Source organism: Cajanus cajan, chromosome 5 (genome assembly GCF_000230855.2).
Source record: "Cajanus cajan strain Asha chromosome 5, NIPB_CcT2T_4, whole genome shotgun sequence".
Lineage (NCBI taxonomy): Eukaryota > Viridiplantae > Streptophyta > Magnoliopsida > Fabales > Fabaceae > Cajanus > Cajanus cajan.
Genome location: NC_138521.1, coordinates 13,100,268 through 13,124,934, shown reverse-complemented (window position 1 = coordinate 13,124,934; position 24,667 = coordinate 13,100,268). Strand labels below are relative to the sequence as shown.

The 24,667-nt window shown below is 34.9% G+C and overlaps 1 protein-coding gene across 1 annotated transcript; it reads right to left on the bottom strand.

The window, feature by feature from the left end:
* Positions 1 to 15,181: 15,181 nt before the first annotated feature.
* On the bottom strand, positions 15,182 to 16,696 carry LOC145957848 (uncharacterized). Its single transcript, XM_083074262.1, has 2 exons — positions 16,132 to 16,696; positions 15,182 to 16,044 (listed from the first exon to the last, which is right to left on the bottom strand). The coding sequence occupies exons 1-2, from the start codon at positions 16,694 to 16,696 to the stop codon at positions 15,182 to 15,184; spliced, it is 1,428 nt and encodes a 475-aa protein (XP_082930388.1).
* Between the last annotated feature and the right edge of the window lie 7,971 nt (positions 16,697 to 24,667).

Below are 24,667 nucleotides of genomic sequence, written 5' to 3'. Positions count from 1 at the left end.
TAGCATCGGAGTCTCTTTTGCAGGTATCACCCCCCATATTGGAGCATCAAGCGTACCAGTGAAGGAGGCTCACCGATCTTACCTGGCGGATCAGCTCTACAGCAGATTTCTGGTAAGAACACCCTTCCTCCTTAACCCACCGTGACGGCCCAACGAGCGCCAAAGCGGACAATACCTCGGATGCGGTGACCGTAATGATGACAACGGTAGGAACATTGGCGCTAGAAGGAGGGCCCAGGCCACTCTTGCCCCTTAGCATCGACTGGGGGGCTTGTTCCGGTATGCCTAAAAGTCCCACATCGCTTAGGAGTCGATGCTAAGGGTAGTTTATAAACACCCTTCCTCCTTAACCCACCGAGGCGCTTTTTCAAGGACAAAACCGTGACGGCCCAACGAGCGCCAAAGCGGACATTACCTCGGATGCGGTGACCCTAACGATGACAGCGGACTTACGGTAGGAACATTGGCGCTAGAAGGAGGGCCCAGGCCACTCTTTCCCCTTAGCATCAACTGGGGGGCTTGTTCCGGTATGCCTAAAAGTCCCACATCGCTTAGGAGTCGATGCTAAGGGTAGTTTATAAACACCCTTCCTCCTTAACCCACCGAGGCGCCTTTTCAAGGATAAAATCGTGACGGCCCAACGAGCGCCAAAGCGGACAATACCTCGGATGCGGTGACCCTAACGATGACAGCGGACTTACGGTAGGAACACTTATCTTCTAAAAACTATGGTTGTGGTCATATAGAAAATATGTAATATACCATAGTCCACAATTAATATCAATGTGCATTCTTAGTTTTGTTTCACATCCACATTTTGTCTCACATTTTTTCTCACGCTTTTGATTCTTTATGCCTAATCGATGATTATCTCTAAATCCTTCTTTGAAATTAAATAAAATATTTGTTGTAATTTTTCTCCTTTACAGTTTCTCAAAACTTTGCTTTTTCTTGTAGCAAATGCATTTACCTTTGCAAACCAATGATAAAATAAATAAGTCATCTCAAGACTTAGAAATTGAACATTCTTAAGCTTATGTGGACTTAAATGTAGATCCAAATTAAAAATATCATTTAGTGTAGAAACTATGACCCCCTTTCAACTGTCAAAAAATTTAATTTCTCCTTCATTAACCACACTTTCTAATTCTTCTTTAAATATTTGCTCCAAAACAATACCCAAATCATCATCTTCCTCATTTTCATATACATTATCTTCTCCTTCAATTATATCTTCAGAAATATCTACCAACCCCTAAAAAAAATCTTCTATTAATCTCTAACTTAACAACATTATCAACCTTCATAATAGCAATAATGACATAGAACACAATATTATGTTTTTTTTTGTAATATTTCGAAACTTTGATACAATATTATAGATTTCCTTATCATTATCTTATTCTTAAAATAATATTTTTTTAAAAAATTTAGTTACCATATTTAAAATAAATAGATAAATACTAATTCTTTATTTTTATAAAATTTTATATTTTCAGTAGACTAAATATATATATATATATATATATATATATATATATATTATATTGAGTTAATCACCTATAAACTGCCAGTGTAAAATTTTTTTACACTGGCAACCAATTATATCTTTTAATTGTGTCATGTAATTGTTAAAAGTAAATGTATTTATAGTGACATGATACAATTAAAAGATATAATTGGTTACCAGTGTAAAAAAAATTTACACTGGCAGTGTATAGGTGATTAACTCATATATATGTATGATATTCCATTATATTATAAATAACTATAACATTTTAATTATTATAACTACATATGAAACAAATTAGATATATTATAATTTATATAATAATATATACATATAAAATAGAATGGTTCAATGGCTTATGTAGTTGTGCATAAGAACTATAAGTTTTAGGTCACAGGTTCAAGTTATGTCATGGCTCTATATATTTTTAAAATTAGTAGAAAGAAACATAATGCAACAAAGAGATAATGTGTAGTAGATATGGTGTAGTAACAGATAATTACGCACATAGATATAGATTAACTACGCGCAAAATCTTTATACTTTTAAAATTTTATATACTCTTATGTTTGTTTATTTATGTTATATCTATGTATATTTATATATTGAAGTGTCTCTAACCTCATTTAGCTTAATCTGAGATATTTTTTACTCTTAATAATTAATGAGGTGTTCCTAGTTTATGTTATTTAATTATTTTATGATGTTTATCACCGTCATTTAATAAATTAATGTTCTTTAATACATTCCATTTTTGTAAACTATATTATATTAAATTTTAAATAATTAAAAATATTTAAACTTATATTGCTTAATTAATAAATATTAATTCTAACTATAATATAGCTTTGTTAAAATATCCTAAGCTCATATTTTTATTATTTCTTCATATATTATAAAGATAAATATTATTCTATGGCCATAAGAATGAAAGTTTGAATTAATTTGTAGTTGGAGGTTTACCTTGGGGATTTAAATGAGTAAAAACTTAAGGTGAAATAACCTTTAGTTATTTGTTATTATAATGCTCATTTATCCTGACTAGTCACTACAAATATAATTCAAATTTTTATATTAAGAAGAATTAATATATATTCATTAGTATTAAATATTTCTATGCATATTATGTAATTGTTAATATTTATTGGATAATTGTTCTCACTCCTTATTTTTCTTTGGTTAAAATATTTAATACTTATAATAGAAAATTGATGGATCTACCAACCGTGCCAAACCCTTTCACTTTTGTTATCTGCTGTCTTTTTGGGTACTAGTTAGGCTATGGAGGAAACCGCAAATGCTCTAACATTTCAAGGAATAGGAGTATCAATTTTTATTTTTTCACCAACTCAGCAAAACCCTATTGTTATAGATGGTCAAATAGTACTCACTTTTTATTTACCCCAAGCAAATCATGTTAATCAAATAGTAAACTTGTATCAACCCAACATATAAATAATATAGTAGAAGAAAAAAAATATGGTATGTAAATAAGTATGCCCTGTAAATATTTTTGGTATAACATGAATGTAATTATGAACTAATTATATGTAAACAAGTTTCCAAAATCTTCCTTTGTTTTATGTATAGTAATATTAATGATATATATATATATATATACTTGTGTTAACAACCTATATATATAATATTATGTTTAATATTATACAAAATTAGGTATTACATTTTAATGGTATCAGAGCAACGTTCCATGTGTTACTTGGGGAAGTGTGCTGACCATGTTTCTGGTATGATAAACTAACCTATAAAAAAAATTTAGATGGTAAGAAGAAGAAATACAGAACTGACAGAGGTTGTACAAGCTATTAGGGACATGGCTGCAGCCTTGTTAACAAATCAAAGACCAGAAAGAATGAGAGAGTCACAAGGTTTGGTTGAGTTTAGGAGAAATAAGACCTCCCATTTTGATGGAGGATATAACCGTAAAAAATCTGAACTATGGATTAAGGAAATCGAAAAAATATTCTGAGCTATGAACTATCCTGATAACCAAAAAGTAAACTATGCAGTGTTTATGTTAGTAGGAGAAGCCGAATATTGGTGGGATAGTACTAGAAGGTTATTAGAAGGAAGATGAATAATTATTACATGAGAAGTATTTAAAGCTAAATTTTTTGAAAAATATTTTCCTAATGATGTTAGGAGAGCTAAAGAAAATGAATTTATGCAATTAAAATAAGGGAACATGACAGTAGGAGAATATGCTTCTAAGTTTGAGGAATTGGGAAAATATTTTGCTTTCTTTTATCATCCTGATAAGAGAATGAAGTATATTAAATTTGAAGATGGACTTAGACCATAATTAAGAAAGGTAGTAAGGATATTAGAAGTTTCTGATTTTCCTACATTAATACACAAGTGTCGTTTTCTGGAAGGTTTTGATCACAATAAAGATAACAGACCAAAATCTTTTGGTCCTCAATTTAACAAGAAAAGGAATAATGAAGGAAAACCTTATGATCGACCTCAATGAAAACCCCAATCTTCTCAATTTACAGGAAATTTCAGTAGACCTATGAATAATTAGGTTAAGTGTCTTAAGTGTGGACAGAGACATTATGCTAAGGATTGTCATCTCAAAGGACTTGTCTGTTTCAAGTGTGGAAAGCCTGGTCATGTGTTTTTTGAGTGTGGTCAACCAAAGGCACACGTAAATACTTCTGGACCCAAACCAAGACCTCCCACAAATGGGAGAGTTTATACCATGTCTAGAACTGAAGCTACTCAAAACAATGATCTAATACAAGGTAAATGTTTCATTAAAGGTAAAACTTTGAATGTACTGTATGATTCAAGCGCAACTCATTCTTTTATCTCCAATGATTGTGTTCAACACCTTCAATTATCAGTTTCTTCTTTAGAGAATAATCTAATTGTTTCAACCCCTACAAACAAATCTGTAATTGCCAATAGAGTTTGTTTAGACTATCCTCTTTTCATTGATGATAGAAAATTTCTTGTAAATTTGATCTGTCTACTTTATCATAATTAGATGTGATTTTAGGTATGGACTGGTTATCTTCTAATCATGTTCTTCTCAACTGTACAGAGAAGTCTGTAATATTCTCTAATTCTAAGGGCCAATCGATTTCATTATCCAATCCAATAGACAAGTTTTCATGGGTTAAAGTTCAAGGATATTTAATATTATCTTCAATGGAAGCCAAAGAGGAAGTTGATTTGAAAAACATAGCTGTTGTTCAAAATTTTCCTGAAGTTTTTCCTAATGATATTCCTAGTTTGCCACCTGAAAGAGAGATTAAATTTTCAATTAATTTAGTGCCTGGAACTGGACCAATTTCAATGGCACCTTATAGGATGTCACCTTCTGAATTAGCTGAGTTAAAGAAACAATTAGAAGAGCTGCTTGAAAAACAATTTATACGCCCTAGTGTATCACCTTGGGGGGCTCCTGTTTTGTTAGTTAAAAAGAAAGATGGAAGTTTTAGGTTGGGTGTAGACTATCGACAATTAAATAAGTTTACCATAAAGAATAAATATCCTCTTCCTAGGATAAATGATTTGATAGATCAATTGAGATGAGCAATTGTGTTTTCTAAGATAGATTTAAGATCAAGATATCATCAAATCGAAGTGAAAGCAGAAGACATATAGAAAACTGCATTTAGAACAAGGTATGGTCATTATGAATATCAAGTGATAACTTTTGGTGTGACCAATGCTCCTGCAGTGTTCATGGATTATATGAATAGGATTTTTCGTCCATTTTTAGACCATTTTGTAGTGGTCTTTATAAATGATATTCTCATATATTCTCGAACTCATGAGGAGCATGAAGAACACCTTCGAATTGTTCTTCAAAACCTGAAAGATAAACAATTGTATGATAAACTTTCTAAGTGTGAATTTTGGTTAGGAAAGGTTAAGTTTTTAGGACATGTGATTTCCAAGGATGGAGTATCTGTGGATCTGTCCAAAGTAGAAGCAGTTCTACTATGGGAACCTCCAAAGACAGTGACAGAAATCCGTAGTTTTTTGGGTTTGGCAGGATATTATAGAAGATTCATCGAAGGAATTTCTAAAATAACCATGCCTTTAACTCAACTCACTAAGAAAGGACAACCCTTTAAGTGGATAGAAAAATGTGAGAATAATTTTCAAGAACTTAAGAAAAGATTAACCACTGCACTAGTCTTAGCCTTACCCAATCCTAATGGACAATTTTACATATTTTGTGATGCCTAAAAAATGGGATTAGGATGTGTTCTTATGCAAGATATAAGGATAGTAACATATGCTTCTAGGCAATTGGGAACTCATGAAAATAATTATCCAACTCATGATCTAGAACTAGCTGCCATTGTTTTTGCACTCAAGATATGGAGACATTACGTGTATGGTGGTAAGTTTGATGTTTTTAGTGATCATAAGAGTTTAAATATTTGTTCGATCAAAGGGAACTAAATATGAGGCAAAGAAGGTAGATGAAATTTTTGAAAGATTATGATTTTGAATTACATTATCATCCAGGAAAAGCCAATGTTGTGGCTGATGCACTGAGTAAAAAATCTTTACATATCTCTTCATTAATGATTCATGAGATGAATTTGATAGAAAAATTTAGAGATATGAATTTGTCAAGTGTAGTAAGTCAGGATAAAATGTAGTGTAGATTGCTAGTGACTTACATGGACAAATTTGTGAGGCTCAGGTAGTTGATGAATTTGTTCAAAAGAAAAAGAGATTGTTGGGACAAAAGGGTGGTGAAAAGTTTAATATAGATAAAAAGGGAGTTTTTAGATTTAATGATAGGATATGTGTGCCTAATGATTTAAAAATTAAGAAAATAATTTTAAGTGAGGCACATAAGAGTAAGTTGAGCATACACCCTAGTGCAACAAAAATGTATCAGGATCTCAAGAGAATGTTTTGGTGGCCTAAAATGAAAAAAGAGGTAGCACAATATGTAGCTACATGTTTGATTTGTCAAAAGACCAAGATAGAACACCAGAAACCAGCAGGAATGTTACAATCTTTAGATATACCTGAATGGAAATGGGACAGTATAGAAATGGATTTTGTAGTTGGTTTACAACAAACAACACATAAGTTTGATTCCATGTGGGTTATTGTGGATAGACTAACAAAATCTGCTCACTTCTTACCCATTAACATTAGGTATTCACTAAAAAAATTGACTTATACATATATAAGGGAGATTGTACAGCTGCATGGTGTACCATATAGCATAATATTTGATAGAGATCCTACGTTCACTTCCAAATTTTGGGGAAATTTACATCAAGCATTGAGAACTAAGCTCCACCTTAGATATGCATATCATCCTCAAACAGATCGACAATTAGAGAGAACCATACAATCCTTAGAAGACTTATTGAGAGCTTGTATGCTAGAGGATTCTGGTATTTGGGATCAATATTTACTTCTAATAGAATTTACTTAAAATAATAGTTTCCATTCTAGCATAGGTATGACACCATACGAAGCTCTATATGGAAGAAAGTGCAGAACTCATTTGTGTTGGTTTGAAACTGGAGAAAATTTAATCTTGGATCCTGAATTGGTGCAACAAACCATGGAGAAAATCAAAATGATTCAGAAAAAATTGAGAATGACTCAAAGTAGACAGAAAATTTATGCTGATAAGAGAAGACGACCTCTTAAATTTCAGGAAGGTGATCATGTAATTTTGAAAGTTACACAAAAAACCGGAATTGGTAGGGTAATGAAATCAAAGAAACTCACACCTCAATTTATTGGTCCTTACCAAATTCTCAGAAAAATAGGTCCTGTAGCTTACCAGTTTTCTCTACCTCATTTTCTTTCTAATCTTCATAATGTCTTTCATCTGTCTCAATTAAGGAAATATATTTCTCATCCTTCTCATGTAATAATGTCTGATATAGTATAATTAAAAGATAACCTTACATTTGAAACAATGCCTATATAAATCGCAGACAGGTGAATCAAACAGTCGAGAGGCAAACAGATTTCACTAGTAAAGGCCATCTGGAATGATGTTACTGGAGATGCTACGTGGGAATTGGAAGAGAAAATAAAAGAAAACTACCCTTACTTATTTTAAGTAATAAAAATTTTGAAGACAAAATTTCTGTAAGTATGGGAGAATTGTAATATTCCGAAACTTTGATACAATATTATAGATTTTCTTATCATTATCTTATTCTTAAAATAATATTTTTTTTAAAAATTTAGTTACCATATTTAAAATAAAATAGAAAAATATTAATGTTTTATTTTTATAGAATTTTATATTTTCAGTAGACTAAATATATATATATATATATATATATATATATGTATGATATTTCATTATATTATAAATAATTATAACATTTTAATTATTATAACTATATATGAAACAAATTAGATATATTACAATTTATAATATATATATATATATATATATATATATATATATATATATATATATATATAATGAAATGGTTCAATAGCTTGTATAGTTGTGCATAAGAACTATAAGTTTTAGGTCATAGGTTGAAGTCATGCCATGACTCTATATATTTTTAAACATTATCTATAAATACTGGAACAAATTAGTAAATGTAACGAATAGATAATGTAATGATAATGTGGCGTGTAATAATACATCAGTTCAATAGATATGGCGCAGTCATGCCATGGCTCTATATATTTTTATAAATTATAGTAATTAAATAACTTTTATTCAAAACATTATCTATAAATACTAGAACAAATTAGTAGAATGTAACGAATAGATAATGTAATGATAATGTGGTGTGTAATAATACAGCAGTAGTGTGGTGTAGTAGATAATTACATAAAATAGATATGGTGCAGTAGATAATAAATAAGATAATGAATAGATATGGCGCAGTAGATAATAAATCAGATAATGTTGCGCAATAGATAATGTTGCATAGTAGATAATTATGCACATAGATATAGATTTTGTGGTGCAAGTAATTTTGCAATAAATAATTATATGCCATAATTTCACACGTAGGAGGAGACGCCTATAAATAGCAAATCCACGAGAATGGAGAATGGGAGAGTAACGAACAGGAGAATTAGAAAGGAGAGTAGCATTGAACGGAGAAAGAAAAAAGTGAGAAAAAAAAAAAGATAAAAGCAACTTTACTTCTCTTAAGGTAAGGGGGAGGAAATCTTTATCCTTTTAAAATTTTATATACTATTTTTTGTTTATTTATGTTATATCTATGTATATTTATTTAGTGAGGTGTCCCTAACCTCATTTACTTGCTTAATCTGAGATATTTTTTACTCTTAATAATTAATTAGGTGTTCCTAGTTTATGTTGCTTAATTATTTTATGATGTTTATTCTTTAATACATTCCATTTTTGTAAACTATATTATATTAAATTTTAAATAATTAAAAATATTTAAACTTATTTAGCTTAATTATTTTATATTAATTCTAACTATAATATAGCTTTGTTAAAATATCCTAAGCTCATCTTTTTATTATTTCTTCATATATTATAAAGATAAATATTATTTTATAGCCATAAGAATGAAAGTTTGAATTAATTTGTAGTTAGAGGTTTACCTTGAGGATTTAAATGAGTAAAAACTTAAGGTGAAATAACCTTTAGTTATTTGTTATTATAATGCTCATTTATCTTGACTAGTCACTACAAATATAATTCAAATTGTTATATTAAGAAGAATTAATATATATTTATTAGTATTAAATATTTCTATGCATATTATGTAATTGTTAATATTTATTGGATAATTGTTCTCACTCCTTATTTTTCTTTGGTTAAAATATTTAATACTTATAATGGAAAATAGATGGATCTACCAATCGTGCCAAGTCCTTTCACTTTTGTTATCACTGTTGTTTTTTTGGGTACTAGTTGAGCTATGGACGCAACAACAAATGCTCTAACATTTCAAGGCATAGGAGTATCAACTTTTGTTTTTTCACCAACTCAGCAAAACCCTATTGTTATAGATGGTCAAATAGTAGTCACTTTTTATTTATTCCCAGTAAATCATGTTAATCAAATAGTAAATTTGTATCAACCCAACATATAAATAATATAGTAGAAGAAAAAAAATATGGTATGTAAATAGGTATGCACTGTAAATATTTTTAGAATAACATGAATGTAATTATGAACTAACTATATGTAAACAAGTTTCCAAAATCTTCCTTTATTTTATGTATAGTAATATTAATGACATATATATATATATATATATATATATATATATATATATATATATACTTGTGTTAACAACCTATATATATAATATTAGGTTTAATAATTATACAAAATTAGGTGTTACATTTTTTATATTGTATGTAAAATGTCACTTACCTCTATAGTTGCATTCTTAGTGTCCATTTTAATTCCTTTAACATCCTATTTTCATAAAACATAATATAGGTATTTTATTAATAATTTTGATACTTTATTTTTATTAATAAGAGTTGTTTGATATTTATTTTATTATTATTCACTATATTTGTGATAATTAAATATTTTGAATTTAGTAACTATTGGTAATTATTTTATATGAATATATATTGTGAGGTTTTATAATTAAAGGTTATATTATTTAATTATTTATAATAAGGGAAGAAAAATTATTTTTGATAACCATGGTTTGCATTTTTACTAAAGGATTAAAGGGAGGTTAAGTTTAAAAAAAAAAGAAAAAAAAAAGAGGAAGCTGATAGTTTTACATTTTACTTTTTTTCTCACGTATGTGTTTACGCTCCAGAGCTCGAATAATCGGAAGGAGGAGGAAACCACCCCAGATTTAAGCATTCATCTTTTTCTTCCAACAAGGTAAGAGGGAGAGTGAGAAACCTCGTTCTAGGTGTGGTAATGTATGTTGGGTAGTGGGATTGACCCCTAATCCTATGTTTGTTGTATGTTCATATATGAGGGATTTTCCCAATTGTGTTTGTTTCACTTGTTTTTCTTCTTGTGTGTAATTAATTGTATGAATTGGTTGAATGAATGATTAATTTTAGTTTTAGAATTGTAATGCTATCATTTGAGATCTCTATGGGTTCCTATGAGGTACCCTAAGGGAATGCATTGGTAGTTGTAAGAGATGATGATTGAAAGAAGTAATTGTATGAGTAAGTTGTATTGTTTTGAATGTTTATTACATGATTTAGAATGTTTTTACCGATTATATGAAGAGATTAATGATTTAGATACAAAATGTGAGAAAATTGCAAATCTGTAGAGTTCTGATTACAGAAACCACGCTAAGTGTCATTTTTGGTACTAAGCATCAAGGTGACAGAAAGCTGATAATGCTATCTGTGATCCTCAAGCTAAGCGTGAGCCTTAGGCTTAGCGTGGCTCAACCAGAAAGTTAAAATTACTCTCTAGAAGCCTTGCGCTAAGCGCCCAATCTGGGGCTGAGTGCTAGTTGTCTTATTATGCTTCTTTCCTTCTTTGTTTGATAAATTCTATTGGTGCAATAAAAATCATGTGTTACTTCCCTCTTGTGATCTATGATATGCAATGATGTGAATCTCTTATGTTATTTAATGTTATCCTTTAATGAATATAATTGATGCGTATGTGATGTGAGAAAAATTGATATAATGGAACGACATGATAATGTGATATGAGAATGCATAGAGTCTTGATTTACATGCATCATTTGCATAAATTTTTTTAAGGGTACGATATGGAATACACCACCAGGGAAGGCGCCCTTATGTAAAAGCTTGGGGATTAGTCCTTGGATATTGCTCGGTTTGTAAGTCCTAGTCTCGCCCATTGTGTGCATGGGATGTATCTTGCGCGGCTGTTTGTGGTGGATTTCGTTCGTAGGTTCTTTTTGTTCGAACTAGCACAAGTTCACGTTTCAATTTATGCGTGTTCGTGACATGACAAAATCGAAGACTTTCAGTAAAAAAAGCAAATCGTACAAACAACGAATAGAGTTAAATTAGGGTGTTGTTACAGCACATCAAAAGATCTATGCTCATTGTTTCGAGCACTTCAGAAGATCTATACTGTTTTGGCACTTCAGAAGATCTATGCTCACTATTTCGAGCACGTCAGAAGATCTATGCCAGTCTTAGCACTTCAGAAGATCTATGCTTTTTCAGCACATCAGAAAATCTATGCTAATTGTACAATCAAATTCATGCATGTAATAATTAACGTGAATCAAACAGATGACATGTATATTGACTACAAAAATCATATCCTTCGTTAAATAGAAACATAATTACAATTCGTAAGGATCACAAAACATGTTCAGAATGACTACACTAGGCTAGATTATGCTATGCTACGCTACTCCTAAAAAAGGAAAAGAAAAGTGGTCGAGAAATCGTACCCAAAGTTATCTCGTATGCACAATATGCCTTATGCGCAGGCTGCGGAGTGCGTGTGAGGTATTGTGGGAATTAGATTTCTGACCCTTTGCTACGAGCATGGCTCGTTTAATTTATAGACAAAGATTTGGGAAAGGTAACTGTTTCTGACGTGTCCCGGAAATGCATAACTGTCCTAAACTTCCACATAGTGGCTTATTCCTGGGCACGTCTTTGGATAACTTCTGGAACCGCTCATTTAACTTCCCCAAACCGTTCTGCAGCCTTCAACACTTATCCCATGTTACTTCAACCGCTCTTAAATCGTATCTCCTTTAAGTTCTCCATTTTGAGAGGTTATGAAGTGTATTCGTATATGTCCGGATTCTTGGGATTTCGAGTAACCAACGAAAAATATACTTGAATGTTTCCTGATCTGCTTGTACTTTGAGAGGTTGCGAGGCCGTGATCCCCTTTTCCTGGTTCAAGGATTTCGAGAGTTTCACGAAAAATTTCTTCGCGTATCTCTTGATTTTCTTCAAGCTTCGTGTGCCTTCTTCAGAAACTTCTCTGCCTTTTTTCGATCATCTAGGATTTCGAGCACCCCTGTATTTTGAGTGTCTCCAAATTCATTTTCGAGTATTAACAAATGCCCCCTGGAAAACATTTGGTTCGAGGTAATTGAGAAAGAATGTTTTCCAATACCTTAGCTTTCTTTGGTAAAACCCTAGAGCCACGCGCTCTTCGCGAGAATTAAATGCCCTTGACACTATTAATTACAACTTTCTCCTTTTCGTACCGGCTGCAGTAAATTTGGCGGCACTGATTTCGCTTCCTTGGGATATGCTGATGTAATTTCAAATTTGTCCGTTAGCGGAATATTTTCGGTTACCCAAAAATTTGAATTCCCCCTTTTTGAATTTCACAGCGGGCTTACACTACGCCTTGGCCCATTTGCTCTTTCATAAAACCTTTTCACCTTGCCCTTCTGAGTACGTTTTACTGCACCCTCGCACTCATCTCATTTTTACCTTCGATCATCTTCCTCTCGTTCCCATGGCAACTTCTGCTGCATCCGCGTCTACGGCTACACCTGCGACTTCGAAAGTTTCCCCTACTCCTTCCGTTCCTTTGCTGACGGAGAATGCAACTCTTTCCCACTTAAGCGAAAGGGCTAACCCATTCGTTCCTATCCCTGGCATGGAGGAAGCCAGTCTCAAAATCTTCCAATCACAGGTACTTCTCCCTTTTTCGCTCTCTGATGGATCAATGCATGCTTTTCTAGGTCCCTTTTCGAATCCAAGCAAGAAGAAGACTCATAATGATTTACTTCCGGAAGATGATTCTACCCTTCCTTTCGTCTACTCTCCAACCATCGACCTTTCTCTTTTTTCGGATACCGCGAAGATGTTTCGGGCTTTTCCCCCTCCCAAGGACAAACATATTCAATGGTTGGAACGTATTGAGGCCTCGAAGCAATCTATCTGGAAAGTGGCTGGAATATTCGATTTCGTTCAATTATCAAAATACGATCTGAACGTTTTCGATCCTCAGATGTTATTATCTGCTGTTTTCTTTTGGAACAGGGAAACTCGTGCTTTCGAATTTCCTTGTAGTTTTGTCTGTCCCACTCTCTTGGATATCGTTGCCATCACGGGACTGAAACCCTTGGGGGACCGTTATCTTCCTGACACTCTCGAAGAAGAGATCCCAATGACCGAAACTTCGATCGTCTGGGACAAAAAGACGTATTCGGCCTTTGTCAGTGCACACCATGTCGAAGAAGGTACTCCTGTTATTGACTCTGAGAACATTGCCTTCTTGCTCTATTGGTTGTCTGCTTGTGTCTTTTGTACCCCTTCTTTGCAAGTTCCCAAGTACTACTACACACTCGCCCAGGCTTTGCATCTGAAGAAAAAGATTTGCTTGAGCAAGTTGTTACTCGCCTATTTTTATAACTGTCTTGATGAAGCCTCGAAAAGCTTGTTTCGAGAGACTAGCCCTCGCAACCTCACAGGGCCACTTTGGCTTTTGCAACTATGGCTTAATGCCATTTTCGAGAAGAAACTGAAGCTTCTTCCTCTTCAAGCCTCCATTCAATATAATCTCGAAGGCGCTCGCTTAACTGCCTTGACTCCCAAGAAAAAATCTGTTAATGGTTTTGCCCGTTATGTCCAAGCAATTCTTGAATTCGAGGAGTTCTCGAATGACTTGGCTCCTTTCATCCGTGCTGATTTAGCAGGACCTTCCTAGTTAATTGGTAATAATCAGGTAGGACAGATTTCCCAGGAGATGGTTCAGATCGAGGCTGATACGGAAGAGGATCGAACTAAATTGGAAAAGCTCAAGACTGAACTTCTTTCGATCAAGGACTCCACTTCTCAGATAGTTCCTGAACTGATAAAGCTTAAGCAATCTGAGGAAGATGCGGAGCGTACCATTTCTGCCCTGCAACGAGAGCTTGATTCGATCGAGTCTAAACATGCTGCCTTGAAGCTCCAAAGCCAAGAGATTATGTTAAAGCAAAAGAGTTTGCGGGATGAAGGAAAAGGCATATCTCTTCGACTTTCAAAGTCGTTGGATCAAAAGAGAAGATTGGAGGTATTATGTGCTTCGCGAAAGCAAAGTCTCGACCAAGCCTACCAGGCATATGAAGCACTCAAATCCAAATTCTGCAAGTGATCAAACACCTGATGCCTATTTATAATTTAATGTTTATCCGCTTGTACCTTTATTGCTTATCTCTTTGAACACTCGTCTCAGTACATGCTACTTTGATGGAATTTCTTCAAGTATTTTCCGTTGATCACTTTACTTGCATTTCTCGAATTTAACTTTTTGATCAAGTATACATTGTTCGAGTAGATTCTTTCGATAATGAATGGTCCTTCCCAATTATAGGTCCACTTACCCCGATTTCGAGATTTTTGATCCATTGGGAGGATAACTTTTAGGACTAAGTCTCCACTCGAAAATTGTTTGCTCTTAACCTTTTTGTTATAAAATCGAGCTATCTTTTCTTTCTGATGAATGACATTTTGCATGGCTGTCATTCTTTCGTCATCTAGTCGAATTAGTTCATCATACATTAAATTCCAATAATCCTCGACTAGTAACTCATTTTGCCTTTGTACGTGAATGGATTGCAAATTGATATCAATAGGCAAAATTGCTTCGTGACCATACACCAACTTGTATGGCGTAGTTTGAGTGGCATTCCTGGGTGAATTTCTGTACGCCCACAATATTTGCAGCAATGTTTCATGCTAGTTTCGAGGTTTCCCCGAAATATGTTTTTTGATCAAAGCTATGATCACTTTGTTAGCAGCCTCAACTTGGCCATTAGCTTGTGCATAGTAAGGTGTCGAAGTAATCATTCTGATTCCTCTCGACTGGGCATACTGGACCACTTTTCGACCTGTGAACACCGTTCCTTGATCTGTAGTTATTATCTAAGGGTATTCCGAATCGAAATATAATATGGTCTTCAATAAAATTTATCACCTCTTTCTGGTCAACCTCTTTTACAGGAATTGCTTCCACCCATTTCGTAAAATAATCGATGGCCACGATTATGTACTTATGGTTTTTTGCTGACGGAGGATGAATCTGGCCAATTACGTCAATTGCCCAACCTCGAAAAGGCCACGGTTTAACAATCGCATGCAACTCGGTTGCTGGTACTCTATGTATTGGGCCATGTTTCTGGCACTCTTCGCAACCTTTTGCAAATTCGATACAATCTTTGAACATGTTTGGCCAAAAATATCCTTTTCTGGACAAAGTCCATTTCATTTTCTCCCCTGCTTGATGGGCACCACAAATCCCTTCATGTACCTCTGCCATGGCTATGTAGCTCTCATGATTTTCGAGGCACTTAAACAAAACTCTGTCGAAACCTCTCTTGAACAGTTCATCATTCAATATCACATAATTAAGAGCTCGATATTTAACTTTTCTTTCAGCTTGCGAATTTGGACTTTGCAGATATTCGATTAGCTCTTTCCTCCAGTCCTGAATGGTTGAGGTGTCAATGGTGAGGCATTCGTGCTCGTCACTCAACTCTTTCCTTATACAAGCAAAAGATTCGAGACATTCCCTGTTTATCTTGTACTCGGATGCAATCTGAGCTAGTTCATTCGCAATTTCGTTCTCGTTACGAGAAATATCTTCTAATTGGACCTCATCGAATGAATTTAACAAAGCTGTAGCTCAAGAATTGCATTCGAGTAACTTTTCATTCATGCATTCATATTCTTGAGTTAACTGTTTAATCATGAGTTACGAGTCACCTCGAATGATTATGTTTCTTGCCCCCAAGTCCTTAAGCAATTTTAGCCCAGTAATCAATGCTTCGTATTTAGTTTCATTATTTGAGCATTCGGATTTCATTCTCAATAAGAATTTGGTAGGAACCCCACCCGGTGAAACAATCAGTAATCCGATTCCTGCTCCTAACTCGTGTTTCGATCCATCGAAAAATAATTCCCATGATTTCGTGGTTAAATAATTAACGCGTTCATTTAAATTCGAGTGATCCACGAGAAAATTAGCGATTACTTGTCCTTTTGTGGCTTTGAGGGGAATAAACGTTAACGAATACTCGGTCAATGCAAGAGCCCATTTCCCAACTCGAGAGTGCAGGATAGGTTTAGATAACATATATTTAATCACATTATTTCGACAGAATACGAATACATCATAAGGTTTAATATAATGCTTCAGCTTTGTACAAGCATAATACAAACTCAGACATAACTTCTCCAAAGGAGTGTATCTGATTTCTGCCTCGACTAACATCCTACTGATGTAATATATGGCTCTCTCGATGCCATTTTCGTCATCTTGCGACAACATGCCCGCAATAGTCGAATCATTGGCCGAGACATACAATTTTAGCTTTCCTCATTCAGAGGGTGGCACCATCACTGGAGGGTTGATCAAATAATTCTTGATCTCCTCGAATGCCTTTTGATGATTTTCGTCCCATCGAAATTCTTCCTCCTTTTTCAATCGTAACAAAGGGGAAAACACCTTAGTCTTTCCTGATAAATTCGAAATAAATCTTCGAAGGAAATTTATCTTACCTAACAAAGACTGCAACTCCTTCTTATTCGAATGAGGCTTAGTTTCCATGATGGCTCGAGTCTTGTTTTTATCTATTTCAATGCCTTTCTGGTGTACGACAAACCCTAGGAAATCTCCCGCTGAAACACCGAAAGCACATTTCAATGGATTCATTTTCAGCCCATGTTTCCTCATTCTTTCGAAAGACAATTTCAGGTGTTGTATGTGATCTACTTTTCGTTTCGATCCAATCACTATGTCATCAATATAAACCTGTATGAATTTTTCGATCAAGTCATGAAAAATTAAGTTCATTGCTCTTTGATATGTTGCACCAGCATTTTTCAAGTCAAAAGGCATTACTACCCATTCGTAAGTTCCCAAGGCACCTGGGCACCTAAAGGCAGTTTTTGACACATCATTTTTAGCAATATAAATCTGGTTGTACCCAGAATATCCATCTAATAAACTTAAAATTTCATTACCTGCAACGGCATCAATCATTGTTTCCGCAATAGGCATGAGATATGCATCCTTAGGTGTGGCTGCATTCAAATCTCGAAAATCGATACATACCCTCATTTTTCCATTCTTTTTTATAACAGGCACAATGTTTGATACCCAATCAGCGTACCTCAAATTACGAATGAATTTGGCCTTCAGTAGCCTCTCGATCTCTTCTTTTGATTTTTTCGATCACCTACGGAGCAAACCTTCGTGGGTTTTGTTTCACTGGTTTCTTCCCCAAAATCATAGGTAACCTATGTTCTACCAAATTTCGATCCAAACCAGGCATTTCTTCATAGTCCCAAGCGAAGCAATCTTTATATTCGTGCAGGACCTGCACAATTTGCTCTTTAACACTCTTCTCCGCTAGTTTGCTAACATAGGTGATTCTCCTCTTTTCGATTGTACCCAGATTGACTTCCTCGAGAGGATCGTGAGATTCCACCTTAAGCCCATTATTTTCCATTTTCTCGAATCCTAGAGGAGCATCATCAAAGACACAATCAAGTCTTTCTTCGATTCCTTCCGAATCCCTTTTCTGCTCATCCTCGAGTCTCACTCTGGGCGACTCTTTCGTAGCTGTTTCGATTACCTCTTTTTGGTTTTTTTGCTTTTTTGTCAGCCCGCAGAGCCGTTATAGTTTCGATATTCATCGAATGCGTGCCCCCTTGGGCTCTTTCGACTTCACTACCTTCCTCGGCCTCATTGGCCGTTCTCTCGGCCATGTAGGCCAAAATTCGAGCTAAGAAGCTCGAACAAGGATCTTGTCTCATCATTCTCGCACTTGAGCCGATTCAATTTCGGCTCCGTGGATAACAAATCCTCTTCAAACATCCCAACAGAAAGTCTTCTTAACAACCTCTTCAGCCTCCAAGACATCTAGGTATGTGGCATCGAAAGGCTTAGTTCTCGCGAATGCAGTAATTGGTTGATCCGCGAAATACATTCTCGTCTCATACTCTTTCTGATATGCATCCAACACTTCCAATTGTCCGTCATCATTCCAGAAAAATATTTTCTGGTGCACTGTCGAAGGTACTGCTCCCATTTCGTGGATCCATTCTCTTCCTAATAGTACATTAAAGTTAACTTTCGAGGGAGTGACAATAAACATGGTGGTCCTCCTCACACTACCAATTTGCACGTTCAACAATATCATCCCTTCTAGTTGAGACGATTTTCCAGCATAATCAGAAATAAGGATATTGTGAGGTTTCAGATCTGCCAACGTCTTCCCAAAACGTTTCAGCAACGTCTGTGGGAGTATATTTATAGCAGCACCTCCATCCACTAGGACTTTGTTGACTTCAACTCCTTCGATCATAAGGGTCAACAGTAAAGGTTTCAGATGGTCCTTCATTTCTGGGGTAGGTGAATCGAACACTGCTGAATTGAACTTTGGAATGACTCGAGATATTTGATTCACCCATACTATTTTTGACTCATAGTTAGGGTCACCGAAAAAATCTTCACGGTGTATGTCTTCCTGTTCATTCACGGATTCCATTGCTTCAGCATATTCGGAAGGTAAGATTGATACCACTCCGCAAATATCTTCGAGAGAGTCCTCGAAACCACTTTCAAAATAATTCGTGATCAAATCTTCCTCATCCTCTGCGAATTTCTTAGATACCCCACTTTTGTAAGGTACAGGAATCGAAAATTGATTACCTTTGTGTCCCTCGAAAGTTGCCTTTCTCATTCTCTGTTGCCTTCTCCATTGAGTCTTGGTAAGACCATTAAAAGGATATTTAATTCCTCTTCCAGAACCTCCTTGCATGTTTGACCCGAATCGGGGTCCTCCAGAAAATGGGTTTTTCGAGTAGTTCACAATTTTCTTTCCTCGACCCATTCCAACATTGGGCCTTTGTGGAGAAGTCCATTTCCTAATGGGAACATGCGCATTTGGCAGGTATGTATTACCAACTCGGGAAGAGTTGTACATCTCCATCTTTCTGATGGGAGCCATAGGAGCATTGCCTTGTGGCATATGAACATGACGCATTACTATGCCAGTGTTCACTTTCGACTTTCCTCGAGCCTTCTCAGCTTTATAATTTTTCATAATTTCAGATTCCTCGAAAGTCTTAGCTGCTGATCTATCGAACACAGTGCTACATCTCGGGCAAAGCATAACTTCCCGGTCATCATCTTTCTTCTTCGAAAGGAAATCAAGAAAACTGTCCCCCTCTTTTGGATAAATGGGCTCCTGTTCTTTCGTGAACTCCTCTAAGAGCTCCTCCAGCTTTTCATCCGTAATAGGTTCGACAACTTCCTCTTCGTTCACAACCAGGTCAACCATATTAATTTCAACCACATTGATCCCCATAAGCAGAGGTTCCACATATCCTGCTTGTGCAGCGAATGGATCAGTATCAACTTTCATTTCTTTCTCCTCGAAAGCCAAGCGACCATCAGTAATCGCCTTCTCGATCATGTCCCTGAAACATACACAATTGTTAGTCCAGTGACCATACATGTTGTGATACTTACAAAATGTTTTCCCTTTCCTTTTTTCAAAAGAGGGGATTTTATGATTTTCTGGAAGTATAATTTGCTTATCTTTCAGTAAAATATCGAATATTTTATCAACTTTCGTAATATCGAAACTATATTTTCTATTCGATCCGGCCTCTATATTATTTTCCCCAGGTTTTAATAACTGGCATTGATAGGTTGGCCCGGGTTGCAATTCAGCTAAGTTCACTTCCATTTCTTCATTTAGACATTCTAAATGATCATCGTTAACGTCCATATTGTCTAAATATGCCACTTTTTCTTTTCGAACGAACTTGTCAAATTTTCTCAACTTTTCTTTCTCTGCTCGAATTTGTTCAATTCGTCTCACTTTCTCTGCTAGTTGAGCCATATCTCTCAATTGTTCATTTACAAGTTTCTTTCGAATCGAAAAATCCAACCCAGTGGCTGCAATTTTTACCAACTCATGCTCTGGAATATTCGTGTAACATCGAGACTTTAATTGTCTAAATCTATTCAAATATTCGTCCAACGTCTCATGATGTTGCCTCTTTATATTCATCAAATCAACTATGCTCACCTTGGTTTCCTCTCGAAAAAAGTTTTCGTGGAAACTCCTTTCTAGTTGTGCCCAAGTAATAATCGAATTAGGTGGCAAAGTCGTAAACCACGTAAAAGCATGTTTGGTTAGTGAACTTGGAAAATATTTCATTTTCAGATATTCATTACCCACTAGGTCTCCACACTCGACTAGATATCTCGCTATGTGCTCTAAAGTGGATTCACCTAACTCTCCTACGAATTTCGAGAATTTTGGGACTTTCATCCCCCTGGGTAGCTCAGATTGTGTAATATAGTCAGGAAAGGCAAATACAAAGTATGGGTGCTCATTTCGCCCCGTTTCAAATTCGTGCCTGTTCAGTACCCTCTCGACTATATGATCCAAATTTTCCTCGACATTTCACAGAGGCCCCCCTTGATTGAGATTGATACGATTTCTAATCTCTCGAATATTCGTCTCATTAACGGTTGGATTTTCGAGGCCATTCAGATTTACACTCGTATCTCTCGAGAGCCGATTATCATTAAGTTTATCTCCTATTTTGCCCATCAGCTCATACAAGGGTGTGAGTATGTTGTGCATTTGTGTAGACAACAATTTCACCATATCGTGGTTACTATGATCCATTTGTTGTCGAAGGGCTATCATGGCTTCATTGCTTATACCCGTGGGTATATAATTACTTTGTCGAACCAACGACCCTTCTTGGCTTGTGCCAACATGCTGGTGAGGATCGTGCATGATAAAGCTGATAGACTATGGCCCAGGCCAAGGAATCCAAGAGGTGATACCTTAAAAGAACCAAGAGGAATGGGATGATCTTGAAGACCTTTTCCATATATTTTGTATATAGTCTTTTGTATAGGTTATTTTTGCCTTTGTATTTGTGAGGCACTTTACTTGCTTTTTCTAGTGTTTGTATATTGATTTTAAGGTGGGCTACTTGGAGAGTTTAACTCCATTTAACCTCCCTAGTTGATACATTCATTTTATATTTTTTCAGTAGGGAAAAGAGGGTGACATTTAGTAATGCTTGTGGGTGTAACAAGTAATTGGGCCAGAATTGGGCCTAGGCAAAATTTTGCATATTGGACTCATTTTGCTCCTAATTTTTCATAGATTTGATTTAGCTAGGTTTCATCATCATATGATGAACCTAACTAAATCAAATCAAAGTTTTTCAAATTAAATCATGGAGCTAAATGTGTTCAAGGCCGCCTAGCTAGTTCCTTCTCCTTTGGCCGAAAATTGCTTGTTACCTTTCAAAGGTTTGAAGCTTGTCTTGCAAGCTTCTAAACCTTTGTAAGGTTAGCTTACCTTACCATGGTTCTTAAGTGAACCATGGTCAAGGTTAGCTTCTCCTAGAAGCTAGCTAAACCGTGGGAGTTTAAGTTAACCCTACCATGGTTCCTAGTGAACCATGGCTAAGGTTAGCTTCTCCTACAAGCTACCTTCCCCTATATATTTGATTTTCCTACACTTGTACTCACTTTTGACCAATTTGAGAAATGAAATCTGAATTTTCTCTCTAAATCAAGAGTCACAAAAACCGAAGAGAACTTTCTCTCCTAAGTTCTCTCCAAAGGTGCTTCAACCTTACCTTGGTTCCTTAAGCTTCTACCTCAAGCTAAGGAGTAACCGAGCCACTTCAAGGCTTCTTCTCCATTGAAGAACACTTCAAGGAGCTTCAAAGAGTCATTGGAGTCTTAACCTCAATAGCATTCACGGTCCTAAGCATGGAGCAAGTGAAGGAATCATCAATCTCCTCACCTAGTTCCATCATTTTTGGTATCTAGAGCCTAGTGCTCTTGAGGTTTTTGTTTCTAACTTTTTGTTCTTGAATCCGTGTTGTATCTTCCTCCTTTTACATGTCTCTTTGTGTTGCTGCATGGATCTAGTTTTAATAAATATGTTGATGGATCCTTATGTCACATATGAAGTAATTGATTCATAGTTTTGCTTGTTCCTTATTCTTGAATCAATTTGTGGTGCGCCTAGGTTCCTATACTTGTGCGTTTTGATTTTTGCTTGAGTCTTCTCCATTCCTATAACATGAGTCCGTGATTGGACATTGATAATGTTTAGTGTATATTTTGTTTTTGAATCATATGTTTTGTCTAGAGTCATGTGTAGTCCTTTGAATGTCATTGATTCCTAGACTAGCTTGTTTGACCTAATTTTTTGCTTTGTGTTTTTGTGTCCGAAAATTATTGAATATTTTCTTGATAAATCTGTACCTTACTATATGAGCTTTTGATTTACATGTTTGAGTTCCTAATTTGCTATTAGTTCTAGCAAATTTCCTAGAGTTAGGTTTCCTTTATGTCATATTAAAAGTTTTGTCAAGAAAAGTTTATAAACACTCTCCTATTAGGTTTCCTTGTGTCTTGTGTTGTGGCTGAAACTTATTGAAATTTTTTGGACCTTAAAACAGAACCAAAACAGAGGTGTGAGTGTCCTAATTGCTTGAGAAAAACAAAGAAACAAAGTGCTTAAAAATTTGACCTAAAAAAATACTACAAAATAGTGAAGCACTAGTGAAAACATACTTGTGAACACCTCTTGTTTTGTGTCATAATTTTGCTGCAGTTTTTCTATATTGAAACCGAGACATATAAGTGCTTAAAAGGCATTGAAACTCCTGAACATACAAAGAAAAATAAGTGAAAAATAATTTGCAAAAGAAAAAGAAAGAAAATAGCAAAAGAAAAGCCAAAGGAGTGAAAATTTGAGAAAATATTGCTCTCGGTTTTGATCTATTTTGCTTACATTTTTAGTTGGTCCAGCCACCTATTTGTGTCTTGTTTTTGTTCATAATCTTAGCTTTTAATTTTGTAATCCATTCTAGTGCCTTTCCTAGGATACTCTTGTGTGTGCTAGCTTCCAAATTTGCCTTAATTTTTGCTTGTCAATTTGTGGAACTCTTTCTAGTCTTGTCTCATTTTCTTCTACCACTTGGTGTAGCCATTCTAAATTGTTCATTTTCAGTTTTAGCACTAATATTCTAGTCTTGAAGGTGGTTGAGTGCTTCTTAAAAGGTGTAGGAGGCCAAGGCAAGGGATATCTACTTGAAGGCTTTGGTGGTTGCTTAGGGAGTTTGTTCTCTCTTGGTGGCAAGGTTCTTGAATACACCTAGAAGTGACTAACCTCAAGGTTACTTCTAAAAAAAGGAGTGAAACACCTTTGTGAGGCTGCAGTTGGTGGCTGAATTGGAGCAAGAAAGAACAAAGCTAATTGTGAATTTTTTTTGTGAAAATTTAGAACAAATTTTAGTGACGGAAATTTTTGATTCTAAAACCTACTTCTCCTTACAAAATCCGTGACTAACATTTGCTTCTAATTAGTGGCTAATTTGTTTTTCTTAAAATTAGGTGCAGCCACTAATTTCATTTGAGTGTGAATTTACATTTCATTTAGAGTGTGAATTTGCATTTCATTTGAAGAAAAAAGTGAATTTCATTTTCTTTGTAATTTTGCTTTCTAAATTTTTGTACAAGGCCTTTGTTAAGGAGTGTCTTGGAGTGCCTTTGGTGTATCTCCATCTCTCCTTAAGAACTCTTATAGCTAATCACGTGTAGTACTTGTGAGAGTGGTCCTTGAAGGTCTTTGGTACCTTTCAAGCTCTCACTTAGGTTTACTTGCTTTCAACGTCTAGTTTATGTTTTCTTGTCTTTAAGTTTTCAAGAAATTTATGTTTTCATGCTCTTTATGTTTTCAAGCATCTTATAAATTGTACACATAGGCACTTGCTTGTTATTTTTCCTTTAAGAAAAGTTCTTTGTGAAAATTGTTTTGTGCAAGACAAAAGTACAAGGGGGTTTAGAGATTTTTACTTGAAGAGGCTTGGTTATTAAGTGGCTCTTTAGTAGCTCACCTCCCTCCAAAGTTCAATTTGTACTCTTAGACCTCTAAGTACCAAGTCTAAAGCACTCCAAAACCTTATTTTCATAAAAACTATTTTTGTGTGAAAAATATCTCTTGAATTAAAATGTCTCAAAATTCCTCCAATAGTGAAAGTGATGGCTCTCCAAAAAGTCTTTCTTATATCACTAAAGAGCTCAAATCACTTAAACTATGGAAAAAGCAAGAATCAATTGAAAGAGAGAAGGAAAGAATTGAAAGAGAAGGACATCTTGCTTATCTTGAGGAAGAGTTGAGAATTTTAAAGCAAGAGGAAGAAAAATTGAAAGAAGATATGAGAAAACATAGGAAAA